Source organism: Nyctereutes procyonoides, unplaced genomic scaffold, assembly GCF_905146905.1.
Source record: "Nyctereutes procyonoides isolate TBG_1078 unplaced genomic scaffold, NYPRO_anot_genome, whole genome shotgun sequence".
NCBI classification, from domain to species: Eukaryota; Metazoa; Chordata; class Mammalia; order Carnivora; family Canidae; genus Nyctereutes; species Nyctereutes procyonoides.
In genome coordinates this window covers 62329140-62355702 of record NW_026575049.1, presented here as the reverse complement: position 1 = coordinate 62355702, position 26563 = coordinate 62329140, and the positions used below count along the sequence as shown (strand labels likewise).

The window sequence follows — 26563 nt, the reverse complement described above, 5'->3', positions numbered from 1 at the left end:
TAGAGTTTTGTGGTAAAAATGCATTTTTGTGTTTTAGTGTATTTAAAGATTTTTTTTAATGTTTTTGTTTTAAAGGTATTTCTTGTTCTTGTCCAAGGAACCAGTTTGATTCAGCGACTTATGTCTGTTGCTTATACGTATGATAATCTGGCTCCTAGGTATGAAGTTTTACATAATTTTCGTATATACTTGTACCAAAAATATAGTGCTTTAAAACTTCATTTTGAAAAAATTTAAAGGTTAGCAGAAAAATTGTTAGGGTACCTCAACTCTCATACTTTTACCTTCATTTGCATATTACCAATATTTTGCCAATTTTATTACATATCATGAGTGTGCATTTTCTGTGTGTCTCTGTGCCCATATTTTTTAAATATTGTCCTGAGTTCTGTGGGAGTAGGTTTCAGATATGCCCATTTACCAATAACACTTTGATACCAGGACATTTTCTTAATAATGAGTAAAAGACTCAAATATAGAAATTTACATATTGTTCTGATAGTGTTTATTTAATGTATGGTCCATACTCAAATTGTCCCATGAATATTTTTTTATGACACTTTTTTTCCCCCTTGGTCTAGATTCATGTACTGCATTTAGTTGTTATTTCTTCCATTTCCTTTTACCAGGGATACTTCAGTAGCCTTACTCTCAAGATACTGACATTTCTAAGTACTTCACGCCCGTTCTTTTATAAAACATCTTTCAATTTAGGTTTTCTAATTCTAATGTTTTTGATCTTTGTGATTAAATTCAGATGATATATTCTCATTTTTAGCAGGAGTACTCCATAAGTAATGTGTCTTTCCCAGTATATCCTGCTGATGTCAGTTGGTCTCATTATTAGTTATACCAATTTTTATTAGTTTATTTGGTTTCCTGCAGGTTTCTCTATAATAAAATTTCTGATTTTTACTAATTAAAAGTGACCTGTGGAAAATGATTTCTCATAAAACTTTTGTTTATTGATTTTTAGCATTTGGTGTGATTCTTGTCTGAATTAAATATTAGTAAATGTAAAGTAGTGATTTTCTGATTCTTAAGCATTCTTTTTCTGTTTATTGGTTGACATTCTGTTATAAGGAAGAGCTTTCTCTTCCTTTAAGTTAGTATCAGTTTGAATTCACGGATTTTTCAATTTGTTGTAGTTCATGACTATCACTATTCACTTTACTCAAATTATACCTGAGTTGACCTTCTCAAGCTTGTTCATGTCCTTTTGACATAGCCTTATTATTTGGAGCGGAAAGGAGTCATCCTTTTTTATTTTTTCCTGTCCCTGTAAGATCTTCAAGGCATGTAGTTTCCTACCTTAGCCCTGAAATCAGCCATTTCTTTAAGAAGCTGTAGTTCCTGTTGGTGGGAAACTTCCAAAAATACGGATTTTTGGTGGACTCACTGCTACTGAGATTCTCTTGCTTCTGGGTGGACAGAGCTGGAAATGTGTGTATAAGAATATAGTTTGAGCATGTAATATCCCATTTATTTGTGCTACAGTAGAGATTAAAAAATAATGTATGAAAAAAAATTTTTAAAGATTTTATTCATTCATGAGAGATACACAGAGAGAGACACAGGCAGAGGGAGAAAGAAGCAGACTCCATGCAAGGAGCCCGATGTGGGACTCGATCCCAGCTCTCCAGGATCACACCCTCGGCTGCAGGCGGCGCTAAACCGCTGTGCCACCGGGGCTGCCCTAATGTATGAAATTTTAATACAGAAATTCAAGTGTGATAATTGCTGACTAATACATGGGGACCTGACTATACATGGGGGCCTTAGATAATCACATAAGCTAAGTTAAAGAATGTAAAATTAATTTCTAAGTATTCTGTTGCTGCTTTGTTGGGCTGAAATTTGCAATTGTACTCAAATGATTTATAAAGCTGATGTAAAGACTTTTGAAAGTGCTTAACCGTATTTGTGGCTAATCGCTGTTTTTAGATGCTTTTAAAAGTCACCTTTATAAGCAGTGGTTGAATGTAAATAGCATGATCATTTTAAGATTATTTCTTTTGTAATTTACCTTTCTTTTGACTCCATCTCAGTTGAATTCACATTCTTTACTTGATCAATATCTACTTTACCCCACTTGACTCTAAATTCTATATGAACTGTATCTCATTTTGCTCACCATTATATTTTTAGTGCCAGATACCTTATCTCATTGTTTGTAAAACTTAGGAATGGACAACGTATAGAAAGGAAGAAAGTACTGTAAACATGTCTTTGATTTGTATGATAAAATATATTTTATACCCAGCCACCAATTAACTCTCCAGTTAAATCATATTTAACTCCTCCTCTGTGTCCTCACTAACCCACCCACTAGCTCATTATCCCACGTACCACAATATATTGAAGTACTAAAACCATTCAGTAACTTTTAGTTTGCTTTTATTTCTTGAGAATTAAGGAATGTTCACTTTGTTAATGTTACACAAGGAAAAATAAACATGCAGGTTTGATACCAGCTGCTACTGTTCAAGCTGGTTCACTCTGTGGCTGTTCTTGTTTTCATTCTTCCGGTTCCATTCTAACTTTTTAAAATCTTTGTAATGTAAGCCCCCCTTTTTTACCCCCATCCCTGTATTTCTTAATCTGTGCCTGTTCATGCACTGTTACCTTTTCTTAGGCTCCCACCTTGAGTTCATAAGGTGCTAATAAGTTTGTATAAATTAAGGCAGCTAGAACAAACTTTTTGCCTGTTATCAAAAATCATCTTTTTTTTTTTTTTTTAAACAAAAAGATTGTTTATTTGAGAGCGAGCATGAGAACTCAGGCTGGGGGCAGGGGAAAAGGGAGAAGTAGACTCCCTGCTAAGCAGGGAGTGGGGCTCTAGGCTCCAGGCTGCATTCCAGGACCCTGGGATGATGACCCAAGGCAAAGACAGATGCTTAACTGACTGAGTCACCCAGATGCCCCATCAAAAATTTTCTAATGCTACATATTTAAAAGGTGGATGGGTTGCTTTTGGTAAAGTTGGTTATACCAATATGATAATTAAACATGAAATATGAACAGATAATGTGATTTATAAGTTTTAACTTCTTGGTACTTTTTATTTTTTTAAAGATTTGAGAGAGTACATGTGCATGTGAACTTAGGGGGAAGGGGAAAAAGGAGAGGGAGAGGGAGAGGGAGAGAGAATCTTGAACAGACTCAATGCTGAGGGCAGAGCCCTGAGGCAGGACTCCTTTATCTCACAATCCTGAGATCACGACCTGAGCTGAAACCAAGAATGGAGTGCTTAACTGCACTGCCCAGGTGCCCCAGTACTTTTTACTGTAAATCAATAATGTGGGTGAATGTTGCTTTCTGAGATTTTGAAAGGTGTTTTGTTAATTATAACAAAATAAGGATGCAAGGAATCAGTGCTTTTCTTTTTTTAAACAGAATTTATTTGTAAGACAAATAATTCTCACTGGTTTTGTTAAAATGAAAGTTTTTAATACTTTTGTTTAAATTGAAGTAATACATTTTCCACTGAGTAAATGTGTGGAGAAAAATTGATGGAAAATAATAAAGAATTAAATTAGTTTTCTCTACTTTTTAGTAATTGGCTTTTAACCTGATAGAAATTTGCTTTAACAATACTAAAGGGAAGGGCATTGTATGTCAGTGTAGGATTTTTTTTTTTAAATTAGAAGTCTGAAATTTAGAATCTAAACCATAATAACCTTTCTATTTGTAATATTGCATCTCTTTAGTAACTAAATCATGGGCACTTCTTTTCTTCTTTTTAAAGATTTTATTTATTTGTATGCGAGAAAGAAAGCACACACGCATGAGAGAGTAGGGGGAGGAGTAGAGAGAAAGGGACAAGCCGACTCCAGGCTGAGCACAGAGCCCAATGCAGGGCTCAATCTCATGACCTTGAGATCAGGACCTGAGCTGAAATTGAGTCTGATGCTTGACTGACTGAGCCACCCAGGTGCTCCATCATGAGTGCTTCTTGAGGGTTCAGTTATTTCAGTCAATACTGTATTCACTTAGATTTTGTTCATTAAATCTGAACAGTCATATGCAGTGGCCTGTAATAATTTTTTTCCATGTTTCGTTAAAAGATAAAGACCGTAGGAACAAATATTTTTCTTGATTTATTCTTTTTTGTTAAGGGTACATTGTATAAATTTTAAAGGGATATGTGGTAATAAATTGAGTCCTTTATATTTTATTGCTGAAATTAATGAGTGGTGGTGGGTTTTTTTTTTCCCCCTTTTACAGAGTTTTGAAAGCTCAGTCCGATCACAGGTCTAGGCATGAAGGTAAGTAAGGGTCCCACAAAGCTAATTTTTAATAGACAAAAATTTGTTTAACTAGGTAATCTTTAATAATGAACATTGTATTTTCTTTATAGCACAGGCCTTACAGTCATATTTTTTTTCTAACTTCTCTTTAGTTTCACATTATTCAATGTGGCTCTTGGTGAGTTGGGCGCATTGCTGTTCTTTAGTGAAATCTAGCCTTGCTGATAGTGACCATTTACAAGATTGGTTAAAGAAATTGACTCTCCTTATTCCTGAGGTAAGATAAACATTGAAAATCAGTACTATTACTCTTCTTATTTTTTAAATTATTAGCATTGATAATTAAAGAGCTAATGGAAACAAATGGACATAATTCCATAAGTATATCCCATTATCTGGGATGTACTTATTAAACACTTTAAGATCTTGAGTGTTTTGAAACTATGTAAACTTAAATGTGAACATTAGGAGGCTCTTAACCATAGAAAACAAACTGAAGGTTGCTGGAGGGGAGAGGGGTGTGGAAATGGAGTAATTGGGTGATGGACATTAGCGAAGCATGTGATATAAGGAGCACAGGGTATCATATAAGATTGATGAATCATTGACCTCTATCTTTGAAACCACTAATACGTTTTATGTTAATTAATTGAATTTTAAATAATTTTAAAAATGAAAAAACTGTTAAACGTCTATAGCATTCATATTTTTCTTTTTCTGAAATAAAATTTTGATTATTTTGCTTTGGAGTTTTGAACATTTTCTGGGAAGAGCTAGAGTTTATTTTGGTAATTTATATTTTAGAAGAAGCTTCTTTTCCTTTTTCTATTTAATTGCAGTGTGTCCTTAGACACAAGAGATAATAAAAATAAGTCAAGTATATTTTGATTCCAATGTAAACACTGAAGGTCAGTATAATTGTCACTAACTGCATCTTGATATTACACTATATTCCTAAATGAAATAGTAGAAACATACTCTTGCTAAAACACTTAACCACAATAGTCAAAATAGTTACATCTTTTTAAGAAAGTCCTGTCTTAATATACTTAAACTCTGAATTGAATGCATATATATTCTTGTTCTGGCTGTGTTGCAGGCAGTGATTGTGACATTTGGGCAAGTCCCTTAGAAACTAAAATGTTTTGGTATAAGTACTTTCTAAATTGCTTCTTGTTCTGCAAATATTTTATCCTTTTATTTAGTTTATAAATAAATGATTATGAATATCCTCTCCTTTGTCCCTTTTGTATTTGTTATTGTTACGTTTATTTGGTGTTTTTCATGTCCACATTTGGGAATTTCTAACATGTTTATACAAAGTACTATATACGTTGGGGGTACTTTATTTGATAATATTTATGTGCATTAGTATGTGATCAGAACTTTGCATTTAAAAAAATATTAAACCATCTAACATTATTTCAGCTGACAATTGATTTTAAGATTAACTTTTTAAAAGTTAACTCAATCTTTGGAACTTGCTTTTTTCATCTAGACCGCAGTCCGTCATGAGTCTTGCAATGGTCTTTATAAGTTATCTCTGTCAGGGCTGGATGGAGGAGACTCAATCAATCGCTCTTTTCTGCTATTGGCTGCTTCAACACTATTGAAATTTCTTCCTGATGCTCAAGCACTAAAACCTATCAGGGTAAGATTTTACTGTGTTTAGGAGAGGCTCTTTTTTCTTTTTCTTTTTCTTTTTCTTTTTCTTTTTCTTTTTCTTTTTTTCTTTTTCTTTTTTTCTTTCTCTTTCTCTTTCTCTTTCTCTTTCTCTTTCTCTTTCTCTTTCTCTTTCTCTTTCTCTTTCTCTTTCTCTTTCTCTTTCTCTTTCTCTTTCTCTTTCTCTTCTCTTCTCTTCTCTTCTCTTCTCTTCTCTTCTCTTCTCTTTTTTCTTTTCTTTTCTTTTCTTTTCTTTTTTAGATTTTACTTATTCACAAGAGACACAGAGGGAGAGGCAGAGACCTAGGCCGAAGGAGAAGCAGAGTCCCTGCGGGGAGCCTGATGTGGGACTTGATCCCAGGACTGCCTGGAATCACAACTTGAGCCACCTATTTCTGCAATTTTCTTGGCTCCACGTTTTTATCATTGTATTATATACTCGCAGTAATTTTGAGTACTTGTGTACTGTATGTAGTTTTTACCAAGAGGATAGTTATACAGTTTTTAAAGTGACAGTATTCTGGACATACTGTGTCCATGTTACACCTGGGAATGGAATCTATGTTCTTTGATTTCAGCTCTTTGGGGTCTCCTTTGGATATTGTGTTTTGGAGATAGCATTTGTTCTTACTATAATCAAATGATAAAAACAAATGTAGCTTTCTTCTCCTTCAGTCACATAGATGTCTTTTTTTTTTTTTTTAATCTTTATTGATGTCCTAAATTTTGAATTTCCTTTCCTTATCCAGGGTATATACTGGCCTTGTAAAAAGGCCTTTTACAACATAAAAAACTCAGAGCTCATTTACTAATAACCCCAGAAATACGATGCATTGTAGGATTTTTTTTTTATTTTATTTATTTATGATAGTCACACAGACAGAGAGAGAGAGAGGCAGAGACATAGACAGAGGGAGAAGCAGGCTCCATGCACCGGGAGCCCGACGTGGGATTCGATCCTGGGTCTCCAGGATCGCGCCCTGGGCCAAAGGCAGGCGCTAAACCGCTGCGCCCCCCAGGGATCCCTGCATTGTAGGATTTACTATTTTCCTCCTTCATATTTACTTGTCATCAAGTCTGTAAGATATATATATATGGTGTTTTTTATGTTTTAGATTTTAAACCTATAATAAACCATTGCATTTGGGTAGATTTATTCATGCTTATCTTTTGTAGGTTTCTTTTGTTGACACATTTTCATTGAATTTTTAGTTCATAATACATTATTTAATATTATTTATATAATTTTTTCAAATAGGTTATAAGAAATTCAAGGGTAATGTTTTTCTGAAAGTTCTTATACTATTTTCGATCTCGTTATTCTAATTTTACAGAAGTTAAGAGTGTTCTTTCCATTTTTTGTTAAATTTTGAATACTGTTTTTACATGGATTTAATTTTTTCATAAGGTCTGTCGTTTTGTATTGTGATTTTAAGTTATCCTCCTTTTTAAAATGTTTTCACGAAGTTTAATTCTTTTTAATAGATAGATGATTATGAAGAAGAACCAATGTTAAAACCTGGATGTAAAGAGTATTTTTGGTTGTTGTGCAAATTAGTTGACAACATACATATAAAGGATGCTAGCCAGGTACGTTCAGAAAATTATACCTTAAAGTGTGCACGATCCATCCAACATGATAAATATATGTTAAAGACTTTATAGAAGTCCTTATTTTTAAGGGCATTTTTATCATTCTATAAGTGTTGAAAATGCCTTAATTATTTATTGTAGTTGGACATTTTTGTTTTGCCCGAATTCTTTTTTCTTTTTTCCTTGGCCCCTGTTGAAATATCTTCATCTGGTACCTATAAGTAATTTTCTATTTCTTCTGAGTAAGATTTGTAGATATAAAATGTGACTTGGAATATAAAATTTAGACTTTAGATGTAAATATACAGTATTCTGTAATAGCATGTTGGTTTGGAGTTTTGTGTGCAAAATAAAATTGCAATTCAAATAGAATTTATTTTAAGGTTAAAAAATATTAGTTTACTCATCTAATTTTCTTAGACTAAAATAGTTTTAAGCAGATGTTTAAAACAAGTTCATTTCAAAGACAGAATTGCTTTGTAAATCTCTTCTCCATAAATTGAGTAAGCTAAAATACATCTTAAGTGTTCTCAAAAAGTGAGAAACACTTTAAGAAGATACATTTAAATATTTATGAAACATTTTCTCTCTTTTAAATGTATTTTAACCCAAGAGCGGCTGCCTGGCTCAGTCAGTACAGCATGTGACTCTTAATCTTGGGGTTGTAAATTCAAGCCCCACAATGGGTGGAAAGATAACTTAAAAAGTCTTAAAAAGTGTATTTTAATCCATGTGCATTTTATATACACTTTGCATTTTTAAAAAATCCTATAATATTTGCACTTTCTACTTTTAAGGAGCAGGGTACATTGAATTCTTTTTTTTTTTTTTTTTTTTTTATTCATTTATGATCGTCACAGAGAGAGAGAGAGAGAGAGAGAGGCGCAGAGACATAGGCAGAGGGAGAAGCAGGCTCCATGCACCGGGAGCCCGATATGGGATTCGATCCTGGGTCTCCAGGATCGCGCCCTGGGCCAAAGGCAGGCGCCAAACCACTGCGCCACCCAGGGATCCCTGAATTCTTAAAATATTTTTCATTTGAGAAATAATTAGAAATACTGAATGTGTTTTAACTTGATTATTCATATCAATCAGATAAACATTGATTTCTTTATTTAACCTGGGGTTGCCCATTTGAAGTTGGAATGTAATATTTCTTGATTGCCAGTCAGCATAATTTTTTCTTAGAGATCTGAGTTTCTTGAGAATCCTTTTAAGTTTTGTGTGTGTGTGTGTGTGTTAATTTTGTTGCTCAGTTCTAATGAAATTAAAAATTTCAAAAAAAAAGAAAATTAAAAATTTCAAAACCTTTAAATTTATTTTTTTGAGAGTGAGAGCGTTTGAGGTAGGATACAGTGGGGGGAGGGGCAGAGAGGGGAGGGGAAAGAGAGACCGTTTTAAGCAGGCTTCATGCCCAGCTCAAAGCTGGCTCAGGGCCTAATCTCACAACCCTAAGAATATGCTTAACTGACGGAGCCACTTAGCCCTTTAAATTTATTTTTAAAGCCCATTTAAAAGGTGGTGGTAAAAACAGACCTTCATGGGCAAATGAACTGGTATTGTGGATTATAGGTCAATAAAATTGCTAGAAAATAAAACAATAAACCTTTGTATCTTCCTCATACATTACTATGACTATCATAATTTGTTAGTGACATTCCATGGATTCTCTTTGGAAGGACTGTCAATGATGTATTTATAATTATATTAATTGACATTATTTATAAGAGTGACTTATAAGAGTATTATTTATAATTTAATTAGTATTCTAATGAATTCGGGAGAACCAAATTCTTACTATTTACAAAGGAAGGATGTTATTTGTTTTAGTAATCTCTGGCTATTAAACACAAAAGTCTATATTTGAATTTTGTATTTTCTCTTTGTATTAAGACCACACTCCTCGACTTAGATGCTTTGGCACGACATTTGGCTGACTGTATTCGCAGGTAAAATTTGATGTGAAGTTGACATTTATATCATTGAGGAAAGATAAAGGACATAATTATGTGAACTGTTTTGTTTGTGTTCCTTTTTGTAGCAGGGAAATCCTTGATCATCAAGATGGTAATATAGAAGATGATGGGCTTACAGGACTCCTTAGGCTTGCAACAAGTGTTATTAAACACAAACCACCCTTTAAATTTTCAAGAGAAGGACAGGTAGGTATTAAATTCAAATATTTGTATGAAATATGGTTGAATATTTATTGTTGAATTTATGTGGATATATTAAATTTTCTTAAACATGCAAACATAAAACTTGCTAGAGTTTTATTGTGGGTAGGAAAAGTTGAACATTGAATAAAATATAAATGCTAAGCTTATATTTAGAATGCAGAAACAAATCCTATGACTTGTACACAGAAAGGTAACCTCTCCTCCGATTGCTGTAGGGTTGAATATTTTGAATTAATAATATTCAGAATTAATAAGTAGTCATTAGAGTACCTCTCTTACTGGTTTCATATTTTAGAAGCCTATTTGACATAAAATCTATTATTTGATAACATCTGATGACTCTATACCCACAGGAGTCTGATTACTTTTTAGATTAAGTTATTTACTCTGCCATTAGCAGTTTTGTCATTGCCTGCATCAAGGGAGGGAGTTTTGGTTTGGAGGATTATTTACTTGAGGTTACTATTTGTGGTAAGAAACTCAGGAAAAACCAGGAGGATGGGATAGTCCTCATGAGCATAGAGTTAGGGATTCTGAAGATAAATTTAAGGTGACAGTCTTACTGTCTTATTCTATACTACTTCCCCTATTTGACAAAGTCCCTTCTTAGGCTATTTTTCTAGGTCCTTTTTAAATTTTTCCTATACTCACTGGGAATAATTTGATCTAGTTTTACTGGTTGAAGTATTATCTTACATAAGCTAGTATATAACTTTTATTCTAAAATAATGCTGATTTCTTTGATAACATTATGATGTGAAAATCATTGTAAAAAAAAGAAAAAGTTTTTCAATAGTGCAAAGGGGAGATCCCCATATATATGTTTGATTTCCCATGATGCTTAAGTGATAGATGAATGGCCTTCCAGAAGTTTCCATGGACATATTAAATGCTCAAGTATATCATTTATATTAAATACCATTCTGTGATCTGCTGTCTTTATTTTAAAAAGTGAATACACTAAAAGTATATTTTAAAAAATTAGATACATAAAGAGGAAAACAATTTTTTTATTGACATTTATGTTGTTATTCCTTTTCCAAAGAAAATGCAACTGCGAGAAACAACCTCTCTGCATACCTGTCCCATTATATATTCCTATTCTTAAAATAAATTTGATTTGTTTTGATCTTAATTCATTAGTTTACAAAAGGCTATATCTTCTTATTCTCCCAGCTGCACTATTTTAGAATGTTTCTAGTGTCTTTTTCTCAGATACTCCGACATATGAAGGGGATATCTGAGACATTGCTTACATGCAAAGTCTGTCAAGTCTCACTGTTGCTTTAGTTTTATATCTTCAGTTACTGTTGAAGATGTCTTTTTCTGTATGTACTGTCTATGCATGTTAACTTGTGAATTTTCTGCTTATAATCGATGTCTATGTATCTTTTGTCATTTTTTTTCTCATTTGTAAAATTCTGCATTTTGGAAACATGAAAGAGAATTTTTTTATTCTTCTTTTTTCTTCTGTTTTGTTTATTATACAGATAATAATCTTATCAAAGTTTTAAGCCCTTATAAGGTAGATGTTATTAGACTCTGTTTTGACAAATGATGAAATTAAGGCATAGACAGGTTCAGCAACTTGCCTCATTGAAGTTACCCATACACTTCACTTAGCCGAGCTTCTAAGCACGATGCAATACTGACTATAGATGTTAAAATTCTAAATACATGGCTCTATGGTTTGCTTTTTTCACCTATCTTAGAGTCTTCTTATCAGTATATACCATATATAGTTAATTTATTCTTTTTTGGCAACCACATAATACTCTTTGTATGTATATCTACACACACACATATATATCTAACTAGCTCCTAATGATGGAAGTTGTCTTACACTCTTATAAGTGATATTGCATTGAAGATGTTTATGTATCTGGTCACTTGGAAAGTCTGTAGGAAAAGATTCTGAAGTAGAATTGCTGGTTCACAGGGTATGTATCTTGTTGACTTTGGTTGATACAACGATGTTGCTTTCAATGAATACTGAGCCAGTTTATGGTCCCACCTATACTATATATAGGTGAGTGCCTATTTCTTCACATTCTTACCAACCCATTATAGTTATCAGATATTTCATTTCTGCCAGTACAGTAGGTAAAAAAAGATTCTCCCAGGTTTGTTTTATATTTTATAATATGAGTAATGTTGAGCTTTGCAGGTGTTTGAAAACCATTATTTTGTGTAATCTTTTCTCTGATCTAGACTCTGGGTAGAAAGCTAGGAGGGCAAATGTGTTGGGAATGTAGCTAGGAAGTTTGGAGTGGTTCTGGAGAGGGATGATGGTGAAAACGTGCTTGGATTTGGGATGTTTATTGAAGAAAGTAGAGCTCATAGACTGCAAATTTGGATAGGATTGTGAAGTGGGAGAGAAAGACTCAATTTTAAGCCTAAGAAATTGAGTGAATGATAATTCCATTTATAGAATATATAGGATATATCAGGATATAGGATATATATAGGATAGATCAGTTTTGAGGAGAGGTAGGAGTGTCAGAATCAGATCTATTTTGGACACATTAAATATGAAATGTATATGCAAGTGGAGGTGTTTAAAGCAGTTGGTTTGGTGTAATATTAAGAAAAGTTTTCCTGGACAGCCCCCGTGGCTCAGTGGTTTAGCGCCACCATCAGCCTGGGGTGTAATCCTGGAGACCTGGGATTGAGTCCCATGTTGGGTTACCCGCATGGAGCCTGTTTCTCCCTCTGCCTCTGTCTGCCATGAATAAATAAATGAAATCTTAAAAAAAAAAAAAAAAAAGAAAGAAAGAAAGAAAGAAAGAAAGAAAGAAAGAAAGAAAGAGGAAAGAAAGAAAGAAAAAAGTTTTCCTTATCTCCTAGGTATTTAAAATATATTTTCTACTTTAATGATTTTACTTTATTATTTAAGAATTCTTAAAAATTTCTGAGAATTTACTGTGGTTCAGGAATTAGCATTTTCTCTTAAAGAGCCTTCTAGTAAATATTTTAGGACCTGCAAGCTAAATACAGTCTCTGTCACCGCCATCACCACTGCTTCTACTGCTTTTTCTTTCTCATCATGCTCTCTTCCTCCCTTGTTCACTTTTCCTCTTTCTCCAGTTTTCTAATTCCCTTTTAAAAATATAAACCCCGGGGACCTTGGGTGCCTCGGCGGTTTAGCGCCTGACTTTGGCCCAGGGGTGCGATCTTGGGGTCCCAGGATTGAATCCTGCATCAGGCTTCCTGCATGGAGCCTGCTTCTCCCTCTGCCTGTGTCTCTGCCTCTTTCTCTCTTTCATGAATAAATAAATAAATAAAATCTTTAAAATACACACAAACACACACACACACCCCATTCTAATCTCTACTACATTGCATGGTATGTAGCAACAAATAAATATTTAACAAACTGATGATTAAGACTCAATCCTGATCTTAAGAATTATTTATGTATTTTTTAAGAATGGACAATTTAAATCATTTTTTTCAGCAGGTAATTATTCAGAAACCTGCCTTATTCAAAATTTGTATGTACTTTCACAAATAATGGCTGCTCAGGATATTTGCCATTCATCGTTTAAAAAAAAAAGTGGTATTAAAGGAATACCATCAGGGATGTGAAAGATCACATAGCACTGACACGATTAGGAAAGGCTTTGAAGAGGATACAGTTTTCATAATACAGAATAAAGGTTTTTAAGTAGAAAAGTAAAGGAAATATCTGAGTCCTAGAAAAGAATATGAATAAAAATTAAGTCATGGGAGACCACTGGGTAGGTGCAGGAAATTGAGGGGTTAATTCAGCTTGACTTGAGTTTGAAGAAATATAGGAGATAACTTTGGGAAGCTAGATGGTCATCTCTTATGTACACAGGAAATTACTTTTATATGTACATGCTATAAAACAAAAGCATTACTTTTGTAATTTAATTTAAAAAGGGGGCCTTCAAAGTGTTTGATCCAGTCAAATAATGTTAAGAATGTGCTTTTAGCAAAATATCTGGACAGATCAAGAGCCAGCAGAGTGCAGTGGTCCTCAAACTTTTATGGCTCACAGAGGAAACCTAGGTGTTCTCTCACAGATCTTTAAATTTTGAAAAATTTCTAGATTTTTCAACTCTGGTTTTTGTTTTATTGGTTTAAGTTTTTAGTTTTAGTTAACATACAGTGTTATATTAGTTTCAGGTGTACAATATAGTAATTCAGCAATTCCATCTTTCACCTGGTGCTCATCACAAGTACACTAATCTCCATCAACTCCATATATAATTTCCAGGAATTTGTTTATTTGAAAAAAAAATATTTATTTCTTGTGACCTCACGGTGTTATCTGAAATTTTCTTCTGTATTATCATTATGTTACGTTTATTTGGACATGGGCAATCAAAGCAACATAAATGTACTTTTTTTTACATATACACAGCAGAGTTTAAAAACTTTTTAGTAACATATTTTGTAGAAGAAAATTTGTATCTTCATCAAATGTCAAAAGTTCATTTTCTAGCATTAAAAATAGTTGGCAATCTAGCAATAATTTTGTCAAACTTTCTGTTTGAATTTTTTCAGTCTCAAAAATGGAATTATATTCTTGATACATTTTTATAGAGTCTGTTTTGCAGTTTGATGAGTAAGAACAGAATGGATTTAGGATATCTCATTTTTCTCTGAAACTTTCTTAATTTTATCCATTGTAAATACTCTTTGTTATATTTGGGTCAAAGTTTCAGCATGGATGTCACCTTACATGATTTTAGAGATTTCCTTCTTATGAACTTTTGGGGTGGCAAAGTTGATGTTCTCCTTGTAAGTCATCCTCCTAGGATGTGAAGAATTCCCAAATGGGACTTTTTCTTAAAAGACTCAAAGCCTCAAACCTCAAGGTTAGCAAGAAAGCAATGAGTCTAGTTGGCTCTGTGGGTATTGGAGCTGTTGGGGGGTTCTTCCTTGCATTCCACTTCTGATCACCAAGTAATGTTACCCTTTAAAAACAAAGCTGCCTGTTATTTTACCAGCAAAAATGGGTTTATTTGGGAATAGCAGAGACTACAACCCAGGGCATACATTCTACTGCAGAACCATAGGCAAGTCCAAATATACCTTCACTTTTGCCAAAGAAGTATGAGACATTAAATGAAACTTAATTGAAAATGAGTGTATTAACAAGAAGGATGGGTCTTTTAAAATTAATTCATGTAGTTACAGGTGGATGTTATTTGTTAAGGTCCAATGTGTGTTAATTAATTCTCTTCCTCCTTTATAATTTATAGATGTAGGTTCTGGGAAATCTTATTTACATAATGGAAATGTAAACATTTACATGTGTACAGTAGAAATGGAAGTTTTATTTTAACAGTATGAATCTTTAAGTTTCTTCTGAATTATATCTTAAAAATCACACTGATTATCAGAAACAAATTTTAGTATTTTCTCAGCAGTTTGAGGTGGTTCTTTTTGTGAAGTATACCAAAATGGTTTTGCCATTATTTATCATATGGATATATTAAGGGGTACCTGGGTGGCTCAGTCAGTTGAGTGTCTGACTCTTGGTTGTGGCTCAGGTCACAATTTCAAAGTCGTGGGATTGAGCGTTGTGTCAGGCTCTGTGCTCAGTGGGGACTCTGCTTGAGATTCTCTCCCTCCCACCCCCCGCTTTCCCCTCACTCATGCTTCAGTGTGCATGTTCTTTCTTTCTCTCAAATAAATCTTTTAAAAAATGGACCTATTAACGTGTATCAGTTACCCTTTCACTTAGATCTTCTTTTCTGGTAAATTCAGAGTAAGGAAAATAAAAATATTATTCATTTCATTAGGCTTTTACCAACCTAATATTTTTGATAAAATGTTTTTATCTTATCATAGGTTTTAAGTACATTTTAAATATATCAAAGCTTTGGAGCTATGGAAACTTTGCTCATTCAGTTTCTGGATCCAAACTCATTGGCAAAGATAGTTAATTTTATTTATTTTTAATTTTTTTAGAGGGGAAGAAGGGCAAAGGGAGAGAATTATCCCCAATATCATTTTAAACTAGTTATTAGCCAATCCTATTTTTTTTGTATGCCGTTATTTTATAGTTGAAGTAAACATGTTGTCTTTGTCTCCAAGACACATCATCTAACCTGAATTCTAAGATAGGCAGGATACAGACTTATCAGTCTGTTAACTATATGAAGTAGACCCTATTCACTTTCCATATTTCTTACCCAAACTTTTTGTTGCAAATTCAGAACTTTGTACTTTCTTTGACAGTAATGAGATGGAAGAAGTGAGATCATAATGGGAAAGTATTTCAAATTGTCTTTTATTTAGTACCTGTGGCAGAGGTTCCCAAGACCATCCTCAGGTTTGGTCTCTCACTAAGGGGGCTCAAAGAACTCAGCATTTAGTTGTACTCGTGGCTAAGATTTATTATAGTGAAATAATACGAAATGAAATTAGCAACAAAAAGACAGCATCCAGCCAATCTGATGGAAATGTGGTACATGCTTCTATGAGTCCTCTCCTATTGGAGTTTCAGAGGATGTGCTTAATTTCCCCAGCAATGAGTGTAACAATTGTGAGGTGTCGTCTTATCAGGGGAATGAACTCTCTTGAACCTAACAAGTCAGAGTTTTAGATGGAGTGAAGATAGGGGTTGTCATTTATAGTACCTATATAACTGACCACAGTGTCTGAAATTCCAGACTCTCAGGTAGAAAGCAAGTATTTAGCAAACCAAATACAAAAGGCATAATAAGTCATTTTTATCATAGGAAGAGTTTTATATCAGAGGAACAAATTCTTTACCATTCAAATTTTCTTTCTTTCTTTTTTTTTTACCATTCAAATTTTCACATGACAACCAGGAGCCAGCCTTACAAACCAGCCATTCTAAGGATAAGAGAATGTTATGTTAGTCTTAACTACATTACCTCTTTTCTACACAATACACTGCGAGGTTTTATACCCCAGAACAGTGTACCAGGGTAGTATTTGAGGCATGGGAGAAACAACTACCTTTGGTAAAGTAACAAAGGACCAATTAATAAAAAGCAAGTGGGAAAGGTGACCCTTTCTCAGGTAGATTGAATTTAAAGAAGAATACATCTAGCATGGTAGAACCTTGTACTTGAGTTTGAACTTCACTGGGATAGAAATTAGGAGCTTGGTGTCTGAAATCCTGGCTCTGGCTTCTTCCAACTCTGTGACTCCAGGCAAGGTTCTTAGCCTTCTCTGTTTTTTGTATGGGGGCCTTGAGGTATTATCTGGCATCATAACTGTTCATTAAGAGTATGGTGGTGCTTTTGCTACTGCTGCTGTTACTGTTAGGAGAGTGAAATGAGAAACCAAAGTAAATAGCAAAGACAGTCAAGATAGGACGTAATGAGTCTTTTTAACAAAAACTTCTGGTCACTTAATGGAGTAGAAAATAATAGGATTATAGATGGGAATTGAGAATGAACCTATTATCTATCAAGAGGTAAAGAGGAATAAAGGTGATCTCAACCCATTCTGTTTTCTTTAAGAGAAATGAACATTAGGAAGACTTTCAGATGATTGTATATGATGCTGCTCTAAATGTTTAAATAGCCTTTAAGTAAATTGTAGATTGTCCTATAGTTTACTCTATGTAAGATATTCATTATATTTAGAATATAACTAATATGTAATTTTAGATAATGTACTTGGCCTTTCTCCTTTTTCCAGGAATTTTTAAGAGATATCTTCAATCTCCTATTTTTGTTGCCTAGTCTAAAAGACAGACAACAGCCAAAGTGCAAATCACATTCTTCAAGAGCTGCTGCTTATGATTTGTTAGTAGAGATGGTAAAAGGCTCCGTTGAGAACTATAGGCTAATACACAACTGGGTTATGGCACAACACATGCAGTGTAAGCATACTTTTCCTTTTAATCTTTCTAAATTTTATGAGCAGGAAAGAGATTTTGGAGGGCATGGCTTAAGAGAGAATTCACTATTCATACACTTTTAACATTATAAACTATCATTGTCAAGATGTTAAAAATGTAAACATTGATTTAAAAAAAGTGTAAAGGACTTTTTCTAGGTATCCCAAGTATTGGAATTTTTTGACTGAATAATTTAGTGTCAAAATTAAATTTTGGCAGTCTTTTGAAATCTTAGAGCATGAACTAGTTTTTCTATGTGTTCTTACTAATTTATTTTTTGAATATTATTGACATGTTACCTTAGTTTTAGGTTGTCATATATAATGTTTAATGTATATTGACTGAAGTAATGGAGAGTAGTGGCTGTTAGTAAAAGCAAAATACATTATGTTTCATAGTTTGTTTGGGGGGGGCATCTTTTCCTCCCTTTTTTTTTCAGCAGCCCATGCACCTTATAAGTGGGACTACTGGCCCCATGAGGATGTTCGTGCTGAATGTAGATTTGTTGGCCTAACTAACCTTGGAGCTACTTGTTACTTGGCTTCTACTATTCAGCAACTTTATATGATACCTGAGGCAAGACAGGCTGTATTCACTGCTAAGGTAAGTTTTCTTCACATTAAGTATTAAAACTATAAAAGAATTTTAAATTTTGTTAATAAATCTTGATTATTTCAATGTAAAACATTGAGAAAATAATTTATGAATTTAAAAAATGACAGTATTTGATTACAGAGCTCATAATATCTTAAATATTTTTACATTTCAATAGGTTACTCCTAACATAGTGTAATTTCTTTATTTCTCAGAGGAAGACACAGTTGTGGAATATGTACACTCAGTGTATACAATGAAAATGATATTTTCAGTAAAAATAAATTTTCCTACATAGAAAATAAGCAAAGCGTAAAACAAAGTAGAATATACCAGAATCATAACTTGTTTTATTTATTTATTTTTAAAGATTTTATTTATTTATTCATGAGAGATACAGAGAGAGAAAGAGGCAGAGACACAGGCAGAGGGAGAAGCAGGCTTCATGCAGGGAGGCCGATGTGGGACTCGATCCCGGGACTCCAGGATCACGCCCTGGGCCAAAGGCAGGTGCTAAACTGCTGAGCCACCCAGCGATCCCATAACTTGTTTTATTTTTTATCCCAAAGTAAATTTCACTGTGGGCTTAGTTTATTTGGGTAAGATCTACTTCATACTATTTTTCTTGTTGTTTCTCGTTTATACTCTTTTTAACCAAGGACTATTTTTTAGTTTGCTTTCTGCACTGCTTTTATAATTTCTTGGCAAACTTTATGCTTGAACTTGGGTTTTTGTTTTCCTCCATCATGTCATCTTGATGTCCTAACTCCCTCCTCCCTCCTCTACCCCCTCCCACCAGAAGTATTGCAATTCTTTATGTATTTTCAATGAATCTTTAATATGTTTAAGGTAGGCTTCAAATTGAATCTCCAAGTTACAATATAGTTATATTAATATTTTTAAGTTTATCTTCTGAGACTGATTATGCTTAGAAATAGTTGAATAACTGATTCATTTAGCATATGGAAATTTTTGTGTCTAGATTTGTGGCCCCATCTTCTTAATTTTATACAACTAGGGATGATCAGAGAGGCATAGTTTTAGTGATTTATTTTTTCTGGCTAGCTACTAACATGGCCATACTTCGTGATTTCTTTTGTAAATATCAGTGATCACTGTTTAGCCATTAGCATTTTCAGAAATTAAAATGTAGCACCAGAAAAAACAATTAAATGTGCTAATTAGGAGTAGGTTTCATAAACAGTATTTTTTGTTAGAAACTAAATTTAGACTTGTCTCTACATAAAAATTGTTAACAGAATAGAATTTGACATGACTTTGGAAAGTACTCTAGTCAAATGCACACTTGATTATTTACTTGAATACATTAGCTATTTTTATTTCCTTTTCTGATGTTCATAGAAAATTTAAAAGAAGCTGTGTGTATTTTAATTGTGGTAAAATATACCCAACTAGAATTATCCATCTTCTTTTTTTTTTTTTTTTAAGAATTAACCATCTTAACTGTGTATAAGTGTATAGTTCTGTGGTAGTTAGTACACTGACATTACCATCAATCTCAAAAATGTTTTCACTTCCCCCATCTGAAACTGTACCCATGAAATACTTCCTATTCTCCATTCCCCTCATGCAACTATGTTCTACTACTTGTCTGCATGATTTTGACTATGCTAGGTACCTCATTTTTTAAGTGGAATCCTACAATCTTAGCATAGTGTCTTCGGGGTTCATCCTTGTGGCTGGCACGTATCAGAATTTCCTTCCTTTTTAAAGGCTGAATAATATTCCATTATATGATCTGTTCCACGTTTTATTTATCCATTCATCTGTCATTGGACACTTCTTGGTTGCTTATATCTTTTGGTTATTCTAGATAATGCTTCCATGAACACGAGTGTCCCAAGTATCCATTTGAGTTTTTGTTTTCACTTCTGTATATATACCCAGAAGTGGAATTACTGGATCATATGGAGTTCTGTGTTTAAATTTTTGAGACCTCACCATGCCAGTTTTCTACAGTGGCTATGCCATTTTACATTCCTGCCAGCAGTGCACAAAGGTACCAATTTATTCACAACCCTGCTGACACTCATTTTCTGTTTTTTGAAAATAGCCATCCTAATGGATGCAAACATGTATTTCTTTTTTTTTTTTTTTTTTTAATTTTTTATTTATTTATGATAGTCACACACACACAGAGAGAGAGAGGCAGAGACACAGGCAGAGGGAGAAGCAGGCTCCATGCTCCGGGAGCCCGACGTGGGATTCGATCCCGGGTCTCCAGGATCGCGCCCTGGGCCAAAGGCAGGCGCTAAACCGCTGCGCCACCCAGGGATCCCGCAAACATGTATTTCTTTAAGTAGAAAATACGTATGTGGAGTATATATTTGGAACTTACACATTAAGTAAAATAAAACATTCTTGCTTTTTCTTAATTTAGAAGTCAGTCACTTCTGTTCTTCAGCCAACAATTCATTCTCTAGCAATGAAAATATAAATCCAGGTCTTTATTCCTGAGCATTTTTGTTTTATATGTATAGTTTACATGTATCAGTTCTATTACGTGTTGGAAAATGTTTTGTGTGACTTTTACTCTAATCTCATGGAGTATTAAGCCTCGCATATCTCGGAAATATTACTACAGTTGTTTTCTCAATTTTGTTGATTACTTTTACTAGTTCCTGTTGTACATAATATAGTTACTGCAAAATTATATGATATGTGAATAGATTCCTATTTCAGTGTCCTTATGTCCTCAGTTGGATTATAAGCTCTTAAATAGCAGACCACATTACTGAACACTCCTCACAAAATTGATACTACTGTAATACTTCTGGCATAGAGAAGCTTATTATTCCATGAGACTATCAGAGCTTATTCACAATTTTGACAGGTAGTAGTTTGTAGTGAGGGTCGTATTTCATAGTTTTTTTTTTTAAATATTTGGATGAGCTGGACTATATCTAATAAGTGCCTGTAAGGATGGTGTTCAGGACTAAGCCTCTAGTGAATGGATCTAGTTAGATACCTACATCTCAGTTAATGATATTTGAATATTTGGGGTTTTCAGGCATCTTGGCCAGTATTTTTTCTGCAGTATTAAGGATATACTACTGTTATAGAAAAAAATAAAGGTATGACTAGGTGATGGACAGATGTCATTTATTATTATAACAGTTCTCTTAATGTATGAATTTATTTGTAGAAAATCTCTTTATTGCACACATGTTTTCTGTTCTTGCACAGTTACTAATTTGTGAAAACAGTATTGCACCAAATGAGCTTTGATCTGAAAGCAATTTTTTTAAAAGATTTCTTTATTCAGTTTTCTTTATAATAGTAATGGCTATATTTATATCAAAATATTTTAATTTTTAAAATGCTAAATTGAATAGACTTTTTCTACATAGAGCTAAAAGAATGAAAACAGTTACGGTATTAAGCACATTTTAACACTTTCTTCGTTAGAATGTCTTATTTGCTACCATCAGTATGTTATAATGGAACATTTCTCTTAATTTCCAGTATTCAGAAGATATGAAGCACAAGACCACTCTTCTGGAGCTTCAAAAAATGTTTACATATTTAATGGTATGTTTGACAACTATATATGGAAAACTAATTAGCTATAACCTATGTAAGCTGCAGACATTAAATGAAGTTCATTTGTATTAGATTTGCCCTTAACTATGTACTCTTATTTTTCAAATTGAATTTGTCAGTTATTGGTATTGTCAAAGTGACTTTGAGTAGTCGTATGTCAGTCACCTGTGTGATGACTGTTAATTTGTCCTTTAAAGAACTTTTTGTATCTGGTCCCTTCCCCTCCATCCCCCCGTAGAGTTTTCTGATTGATTTCTCTTTGTTCCTCTTAATTCCCACCCCCAAAACTATAAAAGTAATCAATCAAATCTTACAATATTATTCCCCTGCTTAAAACACTTCAGTAATTTTTTACTACGAACAAAATAGTATTCAGTTTGATCAGCATGACACATATCTTCTCATTTTGTCCCTTTTGTTTAAACCCCCCCCCCTTTTTTTAAGTTTTCTCAGTACCTAATGTGGGGCTCAAGCCCACAGCCCCGAGACTAAGGCAGCCAGATTCCCCTTCAACCTCTTCTCTTACTCCTTCCTATACCAGCCTCATCCTGTAGCAGGTATCCTCTCTTGGAAGCCCATCATCACTGTTGCTTCATCACTTGTGCAGCTGTTTATGCTGTTCCTTCTACCTGCAGCACTCTTTCCTTAGCACTTTTCTCCCTTTTCTTCTTATTGTCATCTTTCCCAAAGCAACTTGTTTTTCAGCTCCTCTAAGAAAACTGTAATTCTACAACTCTGTCTCATACCTGCCACTTGTAGTGAAAGTTGCTAGTCTTACCTATTAGAATCCTGAGGACCGAGATTATATTGTTTATTCCTGTGTTTTTCATCTTCTGACACTAAGGATTCAGTAAATGAAATTTTTAACAAAATGAAAAGATTCACTAGTCATTCAGGGATTCCAGTTGTTTTGGGGAGGGGAGAAGTAGAAGGGAGAGGGAAAGAGACAATCTTAAGAAGGCTTCATGCCCAGCACAGAGCCTGATCTGGGCTCAGTGTCACTACTCAGAGATCATGACCTGAACTGAAATCAAGAGTCAGATGCTTAACCGACTGAGTCACGCAGGCACTCTTCATCCCGCTTTTAATCTCCATTTAACACAGTTGGAACATGCCATCTGAACTGACAAAATAGAAGAGTGTTTTAAACTACTCTTAAGAACTACTAAAGTTCAGGCGCACCCGGGTGGCTCAGTTTGTTAAGCATCTGCCTTCAGCTCATGATCCTGGGGTTCTGGAATTGAGCCCCATGTCAGGCACCCTGCTCAGCAGAGAGTCTGCTTCTCCCTCTCCCTCTGACCCTCCCTGCCTGCTGGTGCTCTCCACTTGTGCACTCTCTCTCCCTCAAATGAATTAAAAATAAATAAATAAATAAAAACCTACTAAAGTTGAGTCTGTAGGAAAATTTATTTAACCCACAAAATATTAGTATTTTATGTTTGATAGTACAGATCTGTATCTCTTGAGTCCCAAACTCCTTCGTAGAAATTATTAGACTTAAAAAAACACAGACTTCATAATTAAGCATCTTTGGGCACCAAGACTATTAAACTGAAAATGCCATGAAAATCATACAAAATGAAATTGAAAAGAGCGGTTGCTTTGTAGATTTACTCTGTTTTGTTGTTTTGTTATTTATTCAAGAACCTTGTGATAATGTTCTTTTTTTTTTTTTTTTGAGACGTAGATTTGTTTCTCTCCCTTTTCCTTTGCAGGAGAGTGAATGCAAAGCATATAATCCTAGACCCTTTTGTAAAACATACACCATGGATAAGCAGCCTCTGAATACTGGGGAGCAAAAAGATATGACCGAATTTTTTACTGATCTCATTACTAAAATTGAAGAAATGTCTCCAGAACTGGTTAGTACCAGAATACTGATGTTACTTTGAAATCTGTACAGACCTGCCCAATTTTAATTACTCACTTTTGTTTGTTTTTAAAGAAAAATACCGTCAAAAGTTTGTTTGGAGGTGTAATTACAAACAATGTTGTGTCCTTGGTAAGTATTGTATCTATTCTTTACTTTTGGAAATCTTAATGTATATTTTAGCTTATTATAATAAATTACTGATATTTGATTGTTGATTGACCAGGATTGTGAACATGTTAGTCAGACTGCTGAAGAGTTTTATACTGTGAGGTGCCAAGTGGCTGATATGAAGAACATTTATGTAAGTAACATTGTATATGTTGTTTAGACTGTTTCTGCTTCTAGATACTTGTATACTGCAGTTTTATGTTTGTCATCTCAATAGAAAATTAACTTCCATGTTTTCATCTATTCTTCTAGCTATGCAGATCAAATAAGAATTAAAAGTAGACCACAAAGCTGATTTCCCCCCCTAAGTTGAAATGTTTAGTACAATTTTTATTTTTTGAAAAATTGTACTTTTGAAAAACTTAGTAAAATTCATGGAGCATCTTGTCAGTTTTGGGGGGGATTTTTTTCATGCTAAAATTTAGAATTTTGTTATTAAAAAGTTTCTTTTCCTCTGTGCATCCTGCCCAAATTATAATTACTACTTTTTGTAATTTTGCCTACTATAAACAATAATATGAAACTTTAAAATCTGATTTAATACACAGGAATCTCTTGATGAAGTAACTATTAAAGACACTTTAGAAGGTGACAACATGTATACTTGTTCTCATTGTGGGAAAAAAGTACGAGCTGAAAAAAGGTACGCTTTTTGAAATGTAATATTTACCATTTTGATACATCGTCAAATGGAAGTAAAATACAAGCAATGAATTCATGTTAAACTTTTATAAAAATTATGTGATTAAGGTTCGGGTCAGCTGCTTGGAGCTTATGCTTTTTTTTTTTTTTTTTTTTTAAGATTATATTGAGTGCAAGCAGGGGCGGGGTGGGAGGCAGAGGGAGAGATAGAATCTCAAGCGGACTCCACACTGAGCACAGAGCCTGATGAGGGGCTCAATTCCCCCAACTAGATCATGAGCTGAAATCAAGAGTCAGTTGCTTTACTGACTGAACCACCCAGGTGCCCTGAAGCTTATTCTTGTATGACCACATTTCATTCAATTATTCAAGTACTTTGAAGTTCTTTAAATTTTTCCAAATTTTTGTGTCTTTTTAATTATTTACCAAGGTAATATTTATCAAGGTCTGATTGCTTTAGCCCTTTGCTGTGCACTTAGTGAATCATGATAAAAGGTCTCCTCATGAACTGGAGAGATCCTTCTCTGAAGTGGGATATTTTTTTTCTTAAGAGCCAACCATAAGATAGCCAGTTTAGGACAGAGTAGTTGAGTAAAGAGGTTTCAATTCTGTAACTGAATGTTGAATGGCAAGTAGAAATTGGATTAAGAAGGGAGCATCATATGCAGTTATTAGGAACAAAGGCAGAGAAATAGAAATGACCTTGTATGTGCAAGAAGCCTGCATTGACCAGTAATAGAAAATATGATTGATTGGTAATACACAATGACATAAGATGATTAACATCTAGATTTTGGGGGCAGCCCCGGTGGCTCAGCGGTTTAGTGCCGCCTACAGCTCAGGGTGTGATCCTGGAGACCCGGGATCGAGTCCCACATTGGGCTCCCTGCATGGAGCCTGCTTCTCCCTCTGCCTGTGTCTCTGCCTCTCTCTCTCTCTCCTCTCTGTGTATTCTCATGAATAAATAAATAAAATCTTAAAAAAAAATCTAGATTTTGGGATTATTTGCATAATTGGTTGACACCATTTAAGAACATAACCGTTGTAAAGGGCTGATTATGAGATTTAAGTCAACCTAAAAGTGCGGAAGAAAAAGTGACAGAATTGAAGGTAGGAAAGAAAGAAAAAGTGACATTTGAAGGTACGAAAGAAAGAAAATCATTACCATCATAGGATGGTAATGTAGAAATTAGGAAGAGCATCTCCCGAAGAGGGTATTCAATTGACGAAGTCCACAAAAAAGAGGGAAAGTGACAGCTCAGAAAAAGCGTTGGGTTTTGCAAAAAGAGTTTTGTGGAATGTTTTTTCAGGTTGTAGCAATAGAAGTGTTGTCAGGGTATAGGCCTCAAGTTTAGATCATTAACTTTAGAAGTTTGGCAATAAAAAAACAATAAGGAAAATGGAACCTAGAAAGGGCTTAAGGATCAAGCAGGACTTTTCTGGATAGATCTAAGCATGTTGGAAGACAGAAAATGAAAAGCCAGCTCTTAAAATACTTAATAGAAGATTTTTCCAGGGAAATCTGCACTGATAGGAATACTATTCTTTTTCTCAGTCTCCAGATGTCAAGTTGGTTGCAAGAGAGAAAAGTTACACGGTAGACATACTTGAGTGAAAGCATGCAAGCAGAAACTGTGCAAGCAGTTACAGGGATAAGACAGGCTCATCCAATGAGAATTGGGTTAGGGTATGAGTTAAGACACAAAGTTTGTTACTGTGGAGGGGGGAATAGTGAGGAATCAAAAAAAGATAATTAATAAACTCTGGCATTTTCTTTTGAGAATGTCTTTTTGAAAGAAATAAGCTTCTGAAAATATCTGTCATTTTTTATAAATTCCTACTTCTTGAGTTACTCCCTTGTTTTGGCTAATACAATTCTGCTGTTTTCTGAAATACTCTCAGTTTTCAGGCAAAGTATTACTTGGTCCTTTTATATTTTTCCCATACTTTTGAATGTCTATGATAACATAGTAAGTGGTCACAACAGAAAGGAGCTTAAGGATCATCTTTTGCTTTATCTTCACACCTCTGTTTTTCTGTTTTTTCATTCTTTACTGAGTAATTCTACCACCATAACGTCAATCTTAAGATTCTTAATTCAACTGAGCTGAATCAGAATGTTGTGCTTTGTTTAACCAACTGTGACTTCTGTGTCTTATAGATTAAATAAGTCTGTAACATA

The 26563-nt window shown here is 34.0% G+C and overlaps 1 protein-coding gene across 2 annotated transcripts in view; it reads left to right on the top strand.

Annotated features, from left to right (window-relative positions):
- The window catches only part of USP34 (ubiquitin specific peptidase 34), a 248230-nt gene that overhangs the window by 167507 nt on the left and 54160 nt on the right, over positions 1–26563 (top strand). For both annotated transcript variants that reach the window (XM_055329090.1, XM_055329092.1), the window contains 14 exons: positions 76–158; positions 4228–4268; positions 4403–4527; positions 5749–5901; positions 7398–7502; positions 9399–9454; positions 9547–9667; positions 17339–17522; positions 17983–18143; positions 21621–21686; positions 23414–23560; positions 23644–23700; positions 23795–23872; positions 24288–24382. In XM_055329090.1, coding sequence (XP_055185065.1) covers positions 76–158; positions 4228–4268; positions 4403–4527; positions 5749–5901; positions 7398–7502; positions 9399–9454; positions 9547–9667; positions 17339–17522; positions 17983–18143; positions 21621–21686; positions 23414–23560; positions 23644–23700; positions 23795–23872; positions 24288–24382 — 1472 coding nt within the window. The remainder of the gene's footprint in view (positions 1–75; positions 159–4227; positions 4269–4402; positions 4528–5748; positions 5902–7397; positions 7503–9398; positions 9455–9546; positions 9668–17338; positions 17523–17982; positions 18144–21620; positions 21687–23413; positions 23561–23643; positions 23701–23794; positions 23873–24287; positions 24383–26563) is intronic.